The following is a 19,338-nucleotide window of genomic DNA, read 5'->3' as shown; positions in this document are numbered from 1 at the left end:
TCTGTTTGTCGCCTTTTACGACAGGGGTATCTATGGGGGTATCTATGATTTTAACATTTATCTGTGGAACGGTGTAACGATTCTGAATTCGCGTTGCTATCACCTTATATAGATTCGGCTTGATAAATTCCAAGTTGAAAGGCAGTCTGCAGACTAAAAAAATCCTAATTAATGAATAAATTAACAATAAATTACAAATCAAAATGCTATCATTAAAAAAAATTCTAACTAACGAACATCTATTTCTCTTTTCTTCCTTGCGCAGACATGGAGTCACTTCCTACGTTACAGAATCTACATGATGCTCTCATCAGTGACAGCAATCCTGACGCGGAAGAAGAGCTGCTATCTGTGATGACACATTTGCTGGTGTGCGCCATCGAAGATCCGGGCATACCCAACCCTGGACGCCACACCACCCTACTCGGACAATCTTTACGCAATGCTGACATAACCAACTCCAATGTTTCCGAGATTCTACGCATTTATTTGTATGCTACCGCCACCGGTGAAATACGTCAATTGCACGGCATTACCATGGATCGTGAACGTGAACGTCGCATACCCGATCATCATCAAGTAGATGCTGAAACTGCTTCACATTCGGTCAAAAATGCTGAATATTATAAACTATTACATGAAAACGAAACATGGAAACTGTCACACTCATTGAAGAATCGTCCTTTTGTCGCATTGAATCCCACAAGAAAAGCACAGATACTCGCGCATCTTTGTAATGATTTACTCATGAACAAGGCTGTATTAAAACAAATTGATGGTAGTTTAGAGACATGTGCACAAATGCGCAAAGAGAAGTATATGACCGATATGAAAGTGCGTAAATATAAAGCATTACATCAACGTAAAGCACGTATAGAAGCGTATGAAAAGGCGCAAGCCGAACGAGAGGCGGCAATGCAAGCTGCCATTGCAGCGCAACAAAAAGCTGATGCTGAGCGTATACAAAAAGAATCGGAGGCAGCTGAAGTTGTGGCGAATGCGGCTGTAGGGAAATCGTGTGATGAAAAAGATGGCGGTAGTGGCAATTTTGGCGCTGAAGGTACTAATGGTGGCGATACATCGGCAGCAAGTGGCAATGCTACCGCGCCGGATAGTGCAGAACATAATAATAATAATGGTAATGTAATTAATAATGGCGATATTCATGTTAAAGGAGTTAGCGATCATGCGGCTACGCGACTCGAAAAGATGGATATAGATGGAGATACGCCACCTATTAATAATGGGAACAGTGGTATAGCTAACGCTTTAACGTGTGACAAGGATAAGCAATCAGTGAAAGCAGTCGCAGTTGTTACTGCTCCTACTCTGCCACTCGTTGGTGTCAACAACAATCTCTCAGACTTAGCAGTACCACATTTCTTGCCAACACCATCGTTGCCAAATGTATTTGATAGCCTTAAATATGATGTCAGCCCGACAAAAAGTTTTACAAGCGAAAATGCCAGCACACCCAACAAACAACAGAAATTGGAAGACTCGCTGTTGGGCACGCCTGCTTATCACAATGGTATCGGCAACATGTCAAGTAATTTATCTACGACAATGGCGCACACAGCAACACCGTCCGATTTGAGTATTTTAATGCCGAAAAAAGGTGGCGTGGACGAGAGTGGAGCCGATGTAGGCTTAGATGAAGACATCAGCGATATTGAGTCCGAAATGACAAATGCAGATGAGGACGAGGACAATCGATTGAGCGCCGATGAATTGCAAAAGAAGCTTGATAAGATATTACGCGCATCCATGAATTGCAAGGAGCTGCTGGAGAAAAGCACTAATCAATTGCGCGCTACTTGTTTTGGGCAAGATCGCTTCTGGCGGCGTTATTGGAAATTACCAAAAGCGGGCGGAATATTCATAGAAGCATTGGAGTCTGCACAGAATGATATCTTCAATTATCAAGAAATTTTGGAAGCTGAGGTGGAAGCGGCGCGAGCAGCTAAATTGGCAAATGGTGAACTTGAGGCTAAGAAAGAGTGCAAAGAGGAAGGTGATGACGAAGACGAAGATGAGGATGGTGGTGATGATGAAGGCGCTGAAACAGAAAACGCCGATGAAGGCGCTGAGAATGATAATCAAGCAGCAGACATTAAAAACGGAAATACATGCGTTGCTGTTGACGAGGAAAGCAGTAAAAAAGAAACTTTAGCAGTAACAGCCATAAAGAACACCAATGAGAAAATGCAAGTTGATAGCGTGTCGACAACTAATAGCAGCACCGCCAACGGTAATGCCATTATTACAACGCCTTCGGGAGTATTAGATGACGACGATGATGTTGTGCTCACAAGCAAAGATGAACCAGAAATTGTTGATTTGCGTGATGATGATGATGACGACGATGATGTTGTACATACCGCCACCATACCAGCACCACCGAAACGTATGGGCATGAGTATGGACAACTATGGCTTAGCTAAAAAGCCACATGTCGACGCTGCGACCATATCTACCAAAACTGACTTTGAAGCAGAGATCAAAATACCTGCTATACCAGCTCAGTTCAATGCAGCTATTGCAGCTGCGGCAGCCGCTGCCGCCGCCGCTGCTGCTGCTTCAGGCAATCCCAACTTCAATGCGAATGCAATAAATGCTATTAGCGATAAAAACTGTGATAAGAATGAGATTACAATGCTGACACCGTCGCCATCACCGATGTTATCTTTACCAACACCAATGCCAACACCAACATCAACACCGATTCCAATGGCTATGTCATTGCCGTTGCCGTTGCCGTTGCCATTACAAATGCCGTTACCAGTGACGGAAGTTGGGCAAATGAACACCAACAATGCAATAGTCAGTTGCAGTAACAGCATTACCGCCCCCATCACTAGCACTGCTGCCGTAATTCCTATTATTGGTAGCATGCATGTGGGCAGCAGCAACTCGTTGGCGTCAACGATTGATAGTGTTGTGAAGGCAGAAGATTTGAAAAAGGAAGATGATTGTTTTATAGTTTCGGCGACAAGCGGTGAAGAAGCGCTCTTCAAGCAGCCCGAGAATGTTTCGGATAAATGGTTTTCGATACTCGATCGTGAACTGCCATTGATGTCTACGGAACCGATGGATGAGACCAGTCTAAAAGAGTATAAAATGGCAATGGCAAATATCTCATGTGAATCTATATACCAGATTCAAGGTCATCCGTGGGAGGTGCAGAACGTTGCTCCATATTTCCATGTTACGCTGGATGACTGTAAAGTTGATCCCTCTAAATTTGTACAAGAGTGCGTTCTCTCACTTTCCGGTTTAGATGAAAAGCAAATGGAAGAAAAGATGCGTGAATATGAACGGAAAACTGCTCTAGCAGCAGTTGCGGCAGCTAAAGGAAAAGATGCAGAAGGAGCATTAGCATCACCGGAGGATTCAAAAAACTCTTTAGAAACTCCTCGTCAGCGATTGAAGAGTGAGGGAGTGGTGGATAGCGGTGATGAGGAGGATGAGTGTGACCAAAAGTATGTTAGTATTTGTAAACCATCGACATCCACAGAAGCTGCTGCGGCAAAATCATCAACGTCTCTAGAGCTAAAAAAGGGTGTGGCAAAAAAGGAAAGCAACGAAGAGGAGGGCAATAGAGATGATAAGAAATGTTTTCCATTTTTAGGCAGCTCAAAAATTAGTTATTGTAAGCCAATTAAAGACGTCAGCGACGGTGCTACATGCGAACCCAAAGATAATGACTTTAATACAGTTAGATTGGAAATACGCATGGACGACATTGCTGGTATGTCCATACAGAATTTAGCAAATATGACGTTACAAAATCTCACCACTTTTCTACAATACGACGTACAAACCACACTTCCAATGTCACCGGAAGAAGAAAAGCAGTTAGAGAAAATAAAGAAAGAAGGCTTTCCGAAGAAATTGACCGACACATATGTGCCACGCGATCTACGCTATGGGTGGTGGAAGCTTGATACCTTCGAAATGCTGAAGCGTGTCATCGATTCTCTTGATCCGAGCGGCTTGCGCGAACGTGACTTGCAAGATAATCTCATACGTTTCATGCAACACGAAGATTCCACCATTGGCATCAAATATCCTCTACAGAAATGTAAATTTGGTGAAGATGTGCCATACCTTGAGCCCGATAAGCCACACGATTGGAATCCAAAAGTAGCTAAACGCACAGAACTTGCGCTACTCGATCAACTTGAAGCTTTAGAAGATAAAATTGCTAATGCTTCAATGCAATTGAAACATTGGCAGCTACCACCACGTTTAGAAAATGAAATCTATCTTGAATTGGAGGACATAACGGAGGAAGATTTCATCAGCATTATACCAATGTTACGTGAACGCATAATCGATTTGGAAGCTAATATCGAACGCCGCTACTTGAAGCCACCCTTGGGTTCACAAACCGGTGATGCACACTTGGCCGTTATCGCACAAAATCAGCATACCACAACACAAACGCAAAACTCAGCTGCAGCTGCTGCATTTCTCGTACAAATGCAACAACAGCAAGCAGCACAACAACAACTTCTCAATACGCAACAACAACAAACACAGAATTTAATCAATGCCTCTGCATTCAATGAGCGTGCTATGGCTATAGCGGCTGCCAATGCAGCTGCGGCCGCAGCAGCAGCTGCAAATGCTAGTGGTGAAGCGTCTGGGGGTGGCCATACAGCAGCCAACATAAGCGGCAATAATTCAGGTGGTGAATCGCCGGCAAGTAATTGTGACAGTGAAAAGGATGAAAAGGTCGAGAATATACCGAAAGGTTTAGCCTCATGGCGTGATGCAGTATCGCGTTCACACACCACAGCACAATTGGCTATGGCGCTTTATGTGCTCGAATCGTGCGTGGCGTGGGATAAAAGTATAATGAAAGCGGTAAGTGGCAGAGGAAAGGAATAGAAAATTGTTATGAACGATGAACAATTCTTTTTGTATATATTTTTTATTTCTAATTTATTTATTTTTCTATGCATTTGTAACACACACATATCCAAACATGTGTACGACACGAATCCCAACTTGTGCTCGCTGTCATTGTTTGTTGTAGGTTTGTTGATATGATACATACAAATGTTGTTGTTACAGTTATTGTTTATGTATTTTTTTTGTGATGAATTATTGTTTCAATTATTTTATTACATCTCTTTCATTACTTCATTTTAGTTTTGATAACTACAAAGTATGTCACTTCAAGTTGAAATTTGCTATTGTTATCACTCTATCAGTCCATTTCCATCAGCTTTTATTTTAGAAAATTCATTGCAATATGTAAATTCTGAAGAAAGTACTTCAGAAGTAGATGGCAGTAACTCGAAATTTCGGCCATGATAAAGATAAATTTGCTGGCACTTTTTCGAATTTGATTTGGTGGTGTTTTGAATACTCACGTCAAGTCTAAGGAACTTCTTTTAAATTTAATGAATATAAGTTAAATAAAAGCTAATAGACCAAAATTGCGCTTAACTTAAAACTAGCACCTCACACTGAGGTAAAGAGAGAAAACGAGAGTTTTTTTAAGACATGGGTCCGTAATCATAGTCGAAATAAAATAGTTTTATTGGTTTAAACATTGTTCTAAATTAAATATCATTTTAAGTCTGTTATAGTCCACTTAAACACTATTTTATCTCTAAAAAAGAATTTTAAATTTGAAATGACATGAGCCCGATTTTAATTTTTTAAAATAGGTTTTAAATTGTGGTCTGCTGTCAAAAGTTGCGAGAAATTAAACAATTTGCAATTTAAACGCGATGAACTCAAATGGAAGTGAAAAAGGCTTCCCCCACAAGCAAATATACGTCAGGAGATAATTTATTATACCTAGAATGCGCATTAATATGTTTGTGACGAAAATTACACATTATTAAAATGTGGGATGGTTACTTGGCTCCATATATGCGAAAGACTATTCCGCATTCAAAGATATTTGTGAGTTTTGGTATTGTATTATCTTTTGAGGAAAAAGTAGCATCCTATACTGATTTTGGCATTAAATTTAGAAATAAATATTCAATGGAAGGAATTATTTACCACAGGCGTCGATTTTTAATACATGTCAAAAAATTTCGGGAGAGGTGTCAAATGGCGCGTTTTAATTTCGGAAGCAATAATCCGAAGGCGGCAAAGTAATACTTTTACTCTGTCAAGATATTTTTGCAAAAAAAAAAGTTTAAGACTTTCATGTGGTTGGTGTAATTTTGTTGTACACAAAAAAGTTTTATTTAAAAAGGCGTTTTGCGCTGATACAATTTTCACCAGTTTCGCAGCCGTTTGAGGGTAATTATTCGGTTTTTTGTGAATATCTATTAATAAAAGAACAATTTCTTATTTCCGACTTCTAATTATTGAATTACATTACAGAATTCTTGAATTCAATTCTGCTGGCATTTCCTTTTATGTCTTCTATTCCTCTTTACATTTGCCAATTGAAAGCGTGAAATAAAACACGGAATACGACAAGAATTAGCAACACAAATTTTAAGAACTGCTTGGTACGAGCGCTGCTGAACTACTTCCCCCCCTTTACCACCCTCTTAGTCTATGTCATGATCGACTTGAGTTCAATGATTTTCTAATGTAAAAGGGACTTACACTTTGCAGGTCCATGTACAATGGCTCAATATTCTAGGCACTTCTTTCCTATGGACAACTATATTAAACTACTTTTATTTATGCTGACTTTGCGAAGACAAACCTAAATTTGATTTAACCTGATTATCATTGAATGTCCCGCATACTTATTAGTATCGAGGTTAGAGATATGAGATTTTCGGGTCTATTAAATTAAACGGCTTTAACGGTTAGGGCCACCTAACAGTCACATCTGTCTTAATGCAAACAACTTTTCTTTACAACATTCTTACAAACTATATAAACTATTCAACAAGAATACGAGTGTATGAGTGGATAGCCTTGTTGCTTCATTTGCTTTAAGGAGCCCAAATCCGCTTTAACTACTTATTCGTTTATGTTGCGAGATTGATATAATTTTTTAAGAACGAAATTTAATACATTTTCTTCAAATAAGTATGTTCATATTCAATTAAAAGATTGTGCACTCCTCTTTAAATTGACGGCTGATAAAAAACGGCGAATTTTTACAAAACGTTTGCTAATAACTTAAATAGAATTGAATGATAATTATCCGCCACCGGATTATGATCAAAACGCGTTTTCAGGTACTCCTTTGTTAATTTCTGTGGTATTGTAAGAGCTTTTGTCAAGTAAAAAATTACCATTTTTTATACGTGGAGTCAAGTAACCACGGTTGTTAGGAACAGGGTGAACTTTTAAAATTTCTAAAAAATTTTTTCATAGCGCCAATCAATACCTTTTTTTCATGCGGATACCCTGTCCATGCTTATTTTAGCTGAAAACTGTGTTTAATATGTCTATGACAGACCAAAATTTTAAATGCTATTTTTAATTTAGGCAAGATTTTAACTAAAGAGTATTTTAGTTAGCGACTATGATTACGGGTCAAGGACTAGAAGGTGATGCTTAGCCACATAAGCTCGGTTCGGCAAGGACTCCAAGCTTATCCATAAATGTTTAGTTCGGTTTCACATTTCTCACATACATTTTTTCCATTTTTGTAAGCGTTTTAAAATTTTTAGATTCGTCTTTAGCACATTGACCAAAATGCGATCCCTTAAAAAAACTTTTGGAGTATCATTTGCAAATTAATTTCGTTTTAATGAAATGCAATTTGAGATCAAGGCTCCTAAATAAATATGAAGCTCGTGGAAAAAGGTTTCTTTAAACATTTCTTTTCCGAAACTTTGACTAAATGAGCGTACATTCTGATCATAAACGAAAACAAATTAAAGTAGAATAGCGTCGTATTTTTGCCCTTAGTGACTTACAACTGTTATAACTCAATTCAAAATGATCTTATAATTTTAATAAAAAGAAAAAATTAAAAGTAGTAATTACTCGTACTTACAACAACAACGGGAGTTGTAATAATTTATTTATATTTCTGACAAATTTTCAAGAGTTTCTAAAAAGTGATTTCCGGCGGTACCCATTAGAATCATATTTTTTCATTTATTAATTTCGTGAGTTGATGCCCTTCTCAGGAAGTGCGCCCTTGCATATGCCACATATATCGATCGTTACCCAATAAACATCAAACCTTCAAATTGATATGCAACATGATTCTCAAATTATTATCGAACCTTTGAGCATTTATAATTCTTAAGATGATGTTGGCAATGTGTTGGATATTGTCCAATTTTAAAGAAACTTATATTCCGAAAATCTATATCTAATGCCAATTTCAGACAGAGGCTTATTGAAGTAATTAGTCAGGCTTTATACATTAAAGCCCTTATTGAACTCAATCTTCCATACAATATTCTTTTCAATTATCGCAATATTGCTTTATAAAATGCATAATGGAGCGAAAAATCTAGTCGGTTTTGCTTGGTGTTACGGGATCTATTGTCCAAACCGAATCCATACCAGATGGTGGAAAAATGAATACAGCCAATTCGCCGTGCAGAAGAATGTCAAGTCAAAAGAAAATTTTCATTGATTTCAATTAACTGACATGTTGGTGTACAAAGCGTATGGAAAATAATCAAAAAGAAACAATCAGCTGTTGGGATAACAACCGAGGCGAATTCAGTACAAGATCGTAAAAAGTTTCTGTTAAAAAAATAAGGGAAATAGTTGCTTTCAAAAAACATATTTTGTTTGTAAAGAATAGACGATTTCGTGACAAAAATACGCAGCTAATATGGCAGCAAAACGTATTTTTTGGCAAGATTAGGTACAATTATCTCAAAAACCAGAACCAGTTTAAAAAATCTGACACAGGACTCAGATTCAGCACACCGAAAGCTACTACAAATGTACAGGATCATTTCTGGGTCTAAAACTTGAAGGCCGATGTAATTTATTTCAGTTTATTGACATTGATTATTAGTGACTGGGGAATATCATTAAAATTTTGACTTAAGTCGCTGCATTGACCAGATATATTTATCTACACTTGTATCTAAAAAACAAAGGAGCAACAGCAAAACTAGCAGTGCTAAACATTATTTTGGGCTTTACTGCTTCAGGTCTTAATCGTTACCGTAAAATCTTAATCACATTTTTTTTGTGGAACAAACCTTTTTAACCTTAATGACGATTTGTCAGAGTGGTTAAGATATCCAATCACCCCGGAATGTAAAATTTGTTTAGTCTTTATTCCTTTTTGTTAGTCCGAACTAATTATTCCTTTTTGCATTCCTCATGTGGAATAACAAAAATTCAAAAGCATTTCTCAAGTGAATAATGATATTACAATAATTTCTTATTATATTGTGACGAATATTATCATCATTAAGTGATACTCACATCACTAAGCCGATACTAAGCAGCGTATGTACGTAAACAAATCAATCATCAATTATACATACAAGGCAGCGGAGAGATACTCACAAACGCATGCCATCATCAGCCGAAGTAGTACTCACATATACAAACGCATATGGCTAGAAACAACAAATATGCATGTATATGACTGGTATGCAAGCATGAAGTTCACGAAATTACTAGACCTTAAGAAAAATTGGTGAACGATGAAACCGAGAGTATAAAAGCAGCACAAGCTGAGGCATTACTAAGCAGTTTGATTTAAACACGCAATTAGTTATGAAGTAAGAGTTATTGTGAAGTACTCTCAAAGTATTCTAATAAAGACCACTTTGCATTATTGAATATTGGGGTTATTTATTCAACAGTTTAGCGATTCGAACGTTAGCAGAAGGTTTGGAATAAGCGGAATTTCACTAAATTCGTTACAATATAAAGTGACCATAACTCGACATTTAGAACCAAAATAGCAAATTATTGAATTATAAGGCCCAGCTTTCCAGTGCGAACATAAACTACAGTTTAAAGAAAAGTGAGCTTTACTCCGCTCGTTAGTTACACTAAAATATTATACTCAAAATTGCCGGTTTTGTTGCGCAATTTTATTTTACGTTTTGTTATTTCATTATTAAAAAAAAGGAAAGGTAAAAGAAAAAATCTCTCAAAAAGCGACTGTAGTTGTTGGTACTATAGAATTTTCGTCATCTTAGAAATGCAAACAAATATATATGATTAAAATTTAGTAATTATTTTTAACTTTCTGAAGTAATAGAACCAATTCCATTCATTAAACAAGGGGAACATAACTGTATTTTAAGTCATACAAAGGAATGCAAGAATTACAGAATGCATTTCTGCGAGTATTGCAGCCCGATGAGTGCAATCCATGGAATAAAAAAAGAGGAATAAAAAAAGGAATAATTAGTCCGGGTTAACAAAAAAATATTGCAATCCTCTGGGGCTGTAATCAAAGGAATAATTATTCCAAATGGATTACATTCCTTAACAACTCTGCTATTTGTCCAGTAAGATTTTTTTTCTGTGAAACAAAAGAAGAAAGGAAACTTAAAATAAAAATAAAAAAAATCATTCCTTAAGACCTCTAATTTTATTTTTTTCTTTTATTTAATAATTTGGGAACAATTTAAACAACGTGACATCAGGACGGTCAAGGCGACAGCTGTTTCGATTATACCTTGTAAATCTCTACAAAGCCTTTTCTCCCGGGAGTGGGATTTGAACCCGCACTCCTACGATGGTTGAAGTGTTACAAACGCATTTAGCCACGTCATGCCTTAGCTGTTGTAAACTTGATCCCAATTGCCTTCTTTGCATATTTTATTCTTTTGCACATTACATACTTTGTATGCAATCATGTGTTAAAGTTATGCTTGTTGGTAAGGCGGTTTCAAAGAAACTGTTATTGTTTTTGCTTTTGTTCTATTTATAGAACTAGATTTCATTTTCATTTTGATTTTTTTCCAAATTTTTGTTAATGCTTATTTCGTTTTTTTGCTATTTATTTTCTATTGATTTCAAGTAGTACCAAAAAAAATTTAGCAGTAGTGATAAAAAAACAAAGCATTTACATCATAATTAATTATTATTAAAAAAAATCAAATTGCCTGTTTTTCGATTTTCATCAAAATTCGTTAAAACTAATTGCATAATTTTTTTCTTTCTTTTCTTTCATTTCTTAAAAAAAAAAATCGATAACGCGTTTAAATGTTGTTGTTCTTTACACAAACTATTAACTTTAAAACAAAATGTGTATGAGAATGCAAATATATTTTTATGAACGTTTAATATGATAAACACAAAAAAAAAAAATGTTTAAAATAATCGCATATAATCATAATGTACATATATTCAAACACGCTTGCTTTTATACTTTGCTGTGCTCGTGTATTTTGTTGCACAAAAAAAATTTATTCATATTGTTAAACATAAAATGTGTACCATGAAACCGTTTTACATTTTGCTTGCCATGTTTGAAAATGCTTTTATATATCTTTTAAAAACAAACGCACACTTAATTGCTCATACATCACGAATCCTTACACATGAATTACCCACCACAAAAACAAAAACCTCCCATAAAACTTAATTGCAAATGCCAAAAAAAAATTATGATTAATGCATAAATAGGAGAAATTAAAATCAAAAAAATCGAAAAAAGATAAAAAGTCCAGTGTGAAGAAAAATGACGACGATACGCACAAAACGAAGAACAATAAAAGCAAAAAGAAACATGCTCACAAATGCATACCAAGTACCCCACAACACACGCCTCAATCTGATGCAAACACAAGCAAAGCCAAAAAACCAGCGCTTAGGCGAAGCACGCCGAAAAAATCAAGATCTCGCGCTACTTCTGAGCGCTTAGAATCGAGCACGCATAATCGAACACTAGAACATGAAAATCAAATTACAAATGCAGCCGTAACATCAGAGTGCGAACGAGCACAGACTCCAAATGAAGCTTCCACACAACCAAACACAACTTTAGCAGACACACAAACCACACCGAGCACACGGCTGAAATATCAACGTAAAGCGAAGGCGCCAACTAGCGGATATGCGATCAATTATGTCGAAGCACCAAGTCCACCGCTAGAAGAGTCGAGCAGCAGTAATGTTAGTGCAGCCGAAACACTCGCAACTCAAACATCGATGAAAGTAACCGATGATAAGGAGTTACAAAATGGCGATGTAACTTTGTTTGCACGACGCAAGTCGCAGCACAAACGCGCTAAATCGCATAAACATAAGAAGCATAAGAAGAAAAAGCTCGATGCAAATGGTGCAAGTCATGGACTTTCTTCGGACTCGATGCGTTTGAATGGCGTTGTGATTGCCACAAGCTGCGTGGAAAATTTAAATGAAATGACAGATGACGCTGATGTTGTTGCGGGGGGCGCATTTGACGGTGTACGGCATGAAATGGGCATAAATCCGCCACTTACCACTACAATTAAATTTAATATGAGAGGACAAAGTGGAAATCATACGAAGAAGCGTAGAACTTCAAATGCTAAAAAGCACAAGCGGCATAGTTAATAACGGGAAAGAAAGTGATGATGTGTGTTTTAGAATAAAATATGCATACTTCGAAAGCACAATTTTAATGAATCAAGTACAAATTCAACTCGGGGCTCTTATTTTTATATACAGTAAACTATACATACGATTATTTTTTAACAAAATTAAATAAAAAAAAAAAAAATTATAACAACATACTCTATTCTAAAAATTTAACTGTAACAACAACATGCATATTTAATTATGTTAAAACATAAAATGTAACAACAAAATATTGCGTATGCAAAAACAAAAATATGTTAGTAAAAATCTAGGTAGCTGCCACAAATCTCAATGTATTTGTATGTGTGTGTTTACACTAGCAAGTCGCTACTACTACAACATCATATCTAACAAACAACAATCTCATCTACTACGCATCTTCTCTCTCTTTCTGCGTCCTACTTCTGTCTATTATTACAGTATTGCCAATTCTGTACATCTGGTGAGAATGAGGACAAATTGCTGCTGTGCGATGGTTGCGACAAAGGCTATCACACCTATTGCTTTAAGCCGAAAATGGACAATATACCCGATGGTGATTGGTGAGTATTTTTTTTCTTTACAACAATATTCAGTTTTTATAAACATAAGGTTAGGGAAAGTAGAAACTCTTAAATGACTTTGGTGGTGTTTGTTTTTGTACTTCCTTTACGAGCTGATGTGGATTTTTAATTTAGTTTGAAAGCTTAAGAACATCGCGCAAAAGTACTACTTATTTCAGCAACGAAAAGTTGCATATGTATGCAGTTTTAAGCAACAGCCAAGCCGCCTTAGGGGCATTAAAGTACAACATGATAAAATCGGACATCCTGCAGAGGTGTAGAGCCTCTCTGGCTTCTATAAGTTATCTCAATGTCTCCCTTCGCTGGGTCCCTGGGCACAGCGACATTGAAGGGAATGAACTCGCGGATGAGATGGCTAGGAAGGGTTCCTACTTAGACATAAGTGAGGTGGACAGCTCCGCCCGACCACCGCTGAGTTATCTCCTAGGGAGAATCGACGAATATGAGAACAGGGCAACATACTTGCTATGGACCAATATGGTTGACTACGAAGTCTCAATGTCCTTATGGCCATACTTGGATAGGAAAGTCACCAGCCTCCTTCTCAAACTGAACAAATCTGCGGTGAGGGTACTTACGGGTGTCATCACTGTGCTATCGCACCAATACTCCGGCGATGGCGAATACCAACAAGCTCCCTATACAGAAGCTGTCAGGATGAGGAGGAAGAGGAGGCGATCTACCACTTTCTCTGCCGATGCCCGGCGCTTCAAAGAAGAAGGCTCAGATTTCTGGGCTCACGCTTCTTCGACAGCCTGGTAGAGGTTGGGAAGGTGGACGTCTCGCTTCTTCATCAGGGAAAGCAAGGGGTTCATTGAGGACCATTAGGAGGTAATGGGGCTAAACGATTTTGCCGCCACCCTGTACTTACTGAGGGCACTCACAATGGACAAAAAGGTAACACCCACGCACGCCCTCTTAACCTAACCTAACCTATGCAGTTTAAAGCATAGACTGGTTAAACGTCATTGATGGTTTAGTAAACATTACTTATGCCAATTTAAAATCGATTAATTTTATTGTAAAGTATAGGAGGAACCATTCATAAAAAACATCCTAAATGTATGCTACAAAATTTCAGTAGTAAAATATCACTTTACAAATTACAAAAGTTATATAAGTCTAAATTTAGTTCTTTCTCAGAAAAGCAGACCCTTCTTTTGCACTGCAGTTAGAGAAAAGGTTTTGTGTTATGGGTTAAGTGTTTTTGGAGCACTGCTTCGATTAACGGTATATTCAGTTCACTCTTAAAGCGAGACTCCCAATAAAATCTACGAACTGGGGTATATATTAAAAAAAGCTCGATGAACGGCTGTCAAGAGCGCTTGCATCGAAACTGGAGTTATATGAACTGGATGAGCACCATAAGGCAAATGAGCCTACGCCCGCCCTTCGAATACTCGAATGGAAAGGCAAGTTCTTCAAACTTCCGGCACTTTTAAATATGGCCGAAGTTGTCAACAGCCTTCGGACTAAAAACTCTACAAGGTGGGGTTCGATTAAACTATGTAGAGATATTTAATTAGACATCAAGAGAGTCCATTGGAGGTTCTGGATAAATTTGGAACTAAAAGTGTGATATGACTGCGCCATACTCAGGAAAGCCTCTCGGTAAAATTGTGGTAGTTGTATAGAAGGAATATCAGCAATAAGTTTTGAAAACCCCCTTATACCACTCATGACCACCCGTTTTCCTTATGTTCCAGTTGCGTTAGTTGCTCCATTAATGCCAACAATGTGTGGCCCCAAAGGTCTAATTACTTGAAATTGTGGAATATGGTCCTTTGACCACCTTCACCATCAATACATATACTGGTACAACGCTTGATCGACGCCTACGCACGAAGAAGGATTCCTCGTGTTGTTATAAAAGTCGAAAGGCAAGACGAAAATACCGCAGTTCGATTATGATCGAACCTGCGGAATAATTAAATAAATAAAATAAATGTAAAGCGCCATAACCTCCGAAGCGATTTTAGGCCGAGCTCCTCTTCCAATTTGCGTCGTGCTCCATTTAATTTTTCCTACAAAATTGGCGGGACGAGACCAACTTGTTTTATGACGAATCCGAAAACTTGGCAGATGAGTTTTCACTGAGAGCTTTTCAGTGCTGAAATACACTCGGAGTGCTTGCCAAACACTGCCGAGGGGCGACCCCGCTTAGAAAAATTATCTTCCAATTGAAAAAACTTGGTTATAAAATTTTTATGTTGGTTTGTCCGGGGTGTGCCCCAGGATCTTCGGTGTGGCAAGTGGAGCACGCTACCATCACACCACGGCGGCTCCGGAATAATTATTCAGAGTATATTTCGGCCTAGCTTTAATCGTAACAATGCAGCGATTTTATAAATAACTGGAATCCAGTGTCATCCACAACAAATGGGTCTATGTGTTGGAGAAAATTAAACCGGCGATAGGCTATGATGTTAGTATAACTATTTTTAGTTAGGTTTGTAGGCAAACCAGGTACGATGTTGGGCTATCCTCGGTGCACAGTGCAAGATTTTATTTTTACATTCACTACATGTTGGTAAGGCCTTTAAAAAAATCATATCTCCGTTGTTATTATTTTCAAATTTTTACCGAGGATGTATTTTAATATACCACACAAAAATCTGTGAAAAACGCAGTTTCGAAAAAGTGGTTAGTGGCGTTGTGAATCAAGCTAAAGATATACGTAAGAAGTAAACATTAATTATTGCATTTGATGACTATGAGGTCTCATAGACTGACTGTTAGTGCCTGAAAACTTTTTCATAAAACTCATCTGCATCTCATTGAAATGCACAAATTGTTTATTTGCAAACCACAAATTACACACAACCCCCTTCCCCTTTTGTGCTCGTACACTTCAAAAGTTGTTTCAACCCCTTCCACCATTTCTGTAGTTCCCCTCTCGTTCTCATTGGCACTCAAACACCAAAATTAGCTTCAATTTTATTCTTAGTTATTTATCACTTTTGATTTCTATTTGTTCATAATTTTGTTTATTAATCCTTCCACCCTCTTCTTTTTATTTCGCACTTTTTGCAGGTATTGCTATGAATGCGTCAATAAGGCGACGAATGAGCGCAAATGTATTGTGTGTGGCGGTTTGCGGCCTTCACCCGTCGGTAAAATGATATACTGTGATTTGTGTCCCCGTGCATATCACGCTGACTGTTATATACCGCCATTATTGAAAGTGCCACGTGGTAAATGGTATTGTCATGGTTGCGTCACCAAGGCACCACCACCGAAGAAGCGTACGAGCAGTAAACCGAGACGAGATCGTGATTCTTCGAAGAGACGTGATCGTCATAGCAATTCATCATCATCATCCAATATTGATATGCAACAACAGCAGCAGCAGCAGCAACAACAGCAGCAGCAGCAACAGCAACAACAACCACAACAGCAGCAACATCCACAACTCCAACAACAGGCTGCGGTTCTAGCACAGGCGCAGGTCATGGCAGCTGCCTCGGCGGAACACCACCTGCACAATTCATCACAGCCATCGCTAAATTCATCACATGATGAGTCAATGAACTCATTATCGACACCGCTCAGGTAGGTCGCTTAGGCAGCGCCATATGTCACGCCTGTCGTTACTAACCCGCCTCTGGTATTTGCAGTCCGCCGCATTCGATCACTTCCATCTCATTTGATGAACAACGCACTAATTCGATTGATGCAACACGTTTCCAACAACAACAACAAATGGTTGGCGCCAGCGCCAATGCTACAATGTCAATGAGCCTAGGGGTTGGCGCAGCTACTACAGTAAGTATGATGGGAGACGCGAGTGCCACAAATATCAACACATCTCTTCACAACAATATTCATGGGTCACCGTTATTAAAAAATGAGTGTAAGTTAACTGATGGTAGCGTAGATGGCACACCACCAGTAGCAGCTGCAATATTGCATACAATCCCTGGTGGTGTTTTATCGCTAGCTCCACCAATTTTTAACAGCACAGCGCCCAATGTAACTATGCCCAGTTTTGTAACAACACAAGCACAACTAACACAATCACCACAACAAACTCCATTGCCTGGTGGTTGCATTGGCGCTTTTGCGTCGCACATAACGCCGACGTTATCCACTGTAAGTACAGGCAATACAGCTTCTTTGACTATGACGACGACAACGCCAAATAACTATATGACACTTACGGTTAGCCAGCAACAACATTTAGCACAATTACAACCAAATAGTAATGGTGCTGTGCAATTACCGCCACCGCCTTATTATGCAACCGCACCGTCGACTTTACCACCGCCATCTCTGCTACCATCGAATAGCGCATACGGTACACCGCTACAACCCTCTACTTCACAATCTCTCATTATGACACCAACTTCCAATGTGTCACTGGGGCAACAGCAGCCACAATTATCTCCCCTGCTACAGTCATCAATTTTATCGCCACAACATAGTAATCATGCACCGACACCCACACCCACTGTAACGTCAATGCCATCTCCACGTTCTAGTACACCAACACAACACTCGCCACAAACTGTGGGACTTCACTCACAGTCACAGTCGCCAGCTGCTCATCAATTTGGTGGACTCTCGCCAATGACCTCGTCGCCTCTGAGTCAATGTAGCACGCCACAACCACCGCCGCCATTAAATATTCACGCGGTTCAAGAGGCGAAGGAAAAATTGAAGCAAGAGAAGAAAGAGAAGCACGCCACCAAGAAATTGATAAAAGAATTGGCTGTCTGTAAGACGTTGCTCGGTGAAATGGAAGTAAGTTTTGTGTGACAGGGATAAGTAAATAGAGAGAAGAAGCTTATAAAAACTTTATTTTACAGCTTCATGAGGATTCGTGGCCATTTTTATTGCCAGTTAATACAAAACAATTTCCGACATATCGCAAAATTATAAAAAATCCAATGGATTTATCTACAATTAAAAAACGCATACAGGATTTAACGTGAGTAATGGTGTTGCTAAGTTTCTTTAAAAAGTAACATTTTTTTTTGTTAATGTTAACAATAAATTTTTTTAAGTGTTATATGAAACTTTGTTGCATCGCAGAAACACGTTAACAGTGAAGAAACATGCAACAGTAATCCAATAATTAAGTTTTATAAATCTTCATTGCCATGAAAATAATAAGAATTGCGCTTAAGAGTATGCAACGTTTGGTCATATGTAACTTGGCTACTCAACTAAATTGTGCATGCTTTTAGAGATACCTGATATATGTACGTTAAGATAAGTTGTCGATTTGGATTTGATGGTTTCTGCTATTGAATTCCGGCTGCTGATCTCTAGATTGAAAATTTCTCGTTTTTGAGTCAAAAACTATGGCTAAGCCAGATAACAGACGTTGGTTTGTTTGTTGGGAGATTTTTACTACTTCCATCTGTTGTTCTCAACTCAGTTTAGGTCTCTCTTTTTTCGACCACGTCAAGGATTCCGGGTAATACTTCTGGACGGGTATGTTGAGGGAATTATAGAGTGAGATTGCCTTTCATTAGACTGAGTAGGCTACTGCACTAGCAGCATATACACAAGCAATTGCACCCTTCTGTAATAAATGTACCTGTGTGACTTGGTTATGCTGCTCAGATTATCTTCTCCAGCTTTCGACTATGCTCTGAAAGAGTACTCCTCTTCTGGAATTTTCATTCTATACAGTGCCCAGAACCGTTATTATAATAGCGCTTAATAAGAAAGCGACTAGAGTCTGGATGTGATATTTCACTTTGTTGTTATTTATAAAACCAAATATCAATTAAATCCGCAGTGGATATCATTTATAGCGATACTAGCAGACCCGGCAGACGTTGTTCTGCCCTAAATTTGGCCTATCTGCATACATTTTAACAAGCTTTTTCCGTCTAACTCTGCCCTCCTCCCACCCCTATTCACTTTTTCCTGATCCTTTTATTCACTCCTCCCTCCGTCTTTTTCGCTTCATCTGTCTCCATATTCGTCTCATTATTTTTCTTTCTCAGTCTCCTTCTATCTTTTCTCTTCTCTCACGTTCTTCTCATTCTTCTTCATCCCTTATTGCCTGTCGCAGAGGGTGGTATGTATTTTGTTCCAGTCCCACTCCGAGTCTCAGTCCCAGTCCTAGTCCTAATCCCAGTCCCAGTCCGTCTCTGGTCTATTTCCTGGAAAAAAGGATCGTAAATACTAATATAGGCAAATTTATATACCAAATTTCAGGCAAATCGAATAGGACGTATGTAAATAGGTATGTGGGTATTATTAATTCATGTCTCTATTTCGGCTTCGCATGCATATTTATCAGTGTTGCCAGGTTGATGCGACTAAATCGAATATCACAATGAAAATTATTTAGAGCTCTAAGCAACAG

General features: G+C 38.3%; 1 protein-coding gene across 11 annotated transcripts in view; it reads left to right on the top strand.

Annotated features, from left to right (window-relative positions):
* The window catches only part of tou (toutatis), a 252,314-nt gene that overhangs the window by 217,977 nt on the left and 14,999 nt on the right, over positions 1-19,338 (top strand). For 10 of the 11 annotated variants that reach the window (XM_067775992.1, XM_067775989.1, XM_067775994.1 and 7 more), the window contains 5 exons: positions 266-4,872; positions 12,871-12,992; positions 16,047-16,565; positions 16,631-17,756; positions 17,822-17,943. In XM_067775992.1, coding sequence (XP_067632093.1) covers positions 266-4,872; positions 12,871-12,992; positions 16,047-16,565; positions 16,631-17,756; positions 17,822-17,943 — 6,496 coding nt within the window. Of the gene's footprint in view, positions 1-265; positions 4,873-11,514; positions 12,851-12,870; positions 12,993-16,046; positions 16,566-16,630; positions 17,757-17,821; positions 17,944-19,338 lie in introns of those variants that run through there. The other variant, XM_067775996.1, reaches the window with a different exon arrangement.

This window comes from Eurosta solidaginis, chromosome 3 (genome assembly GCF_040869045.1).
Source record: "Eurosta solidaginis isolate ZX-2024a chromosome 3, ASM4086904v1, whole genome shotgun sequence".
Classification (NCBI taxonomy): domain Eukaryota; kingdom Metazoa; phylum Arthropoda; class Insecta; order Diptera; family Tephritidae; genus Eurosta; species Eurosta solidaginis.
Note: the sequence above shows the minus strand (reverse complement) of the source record. Positions and strands in the feature narration are given on the sequence as shown.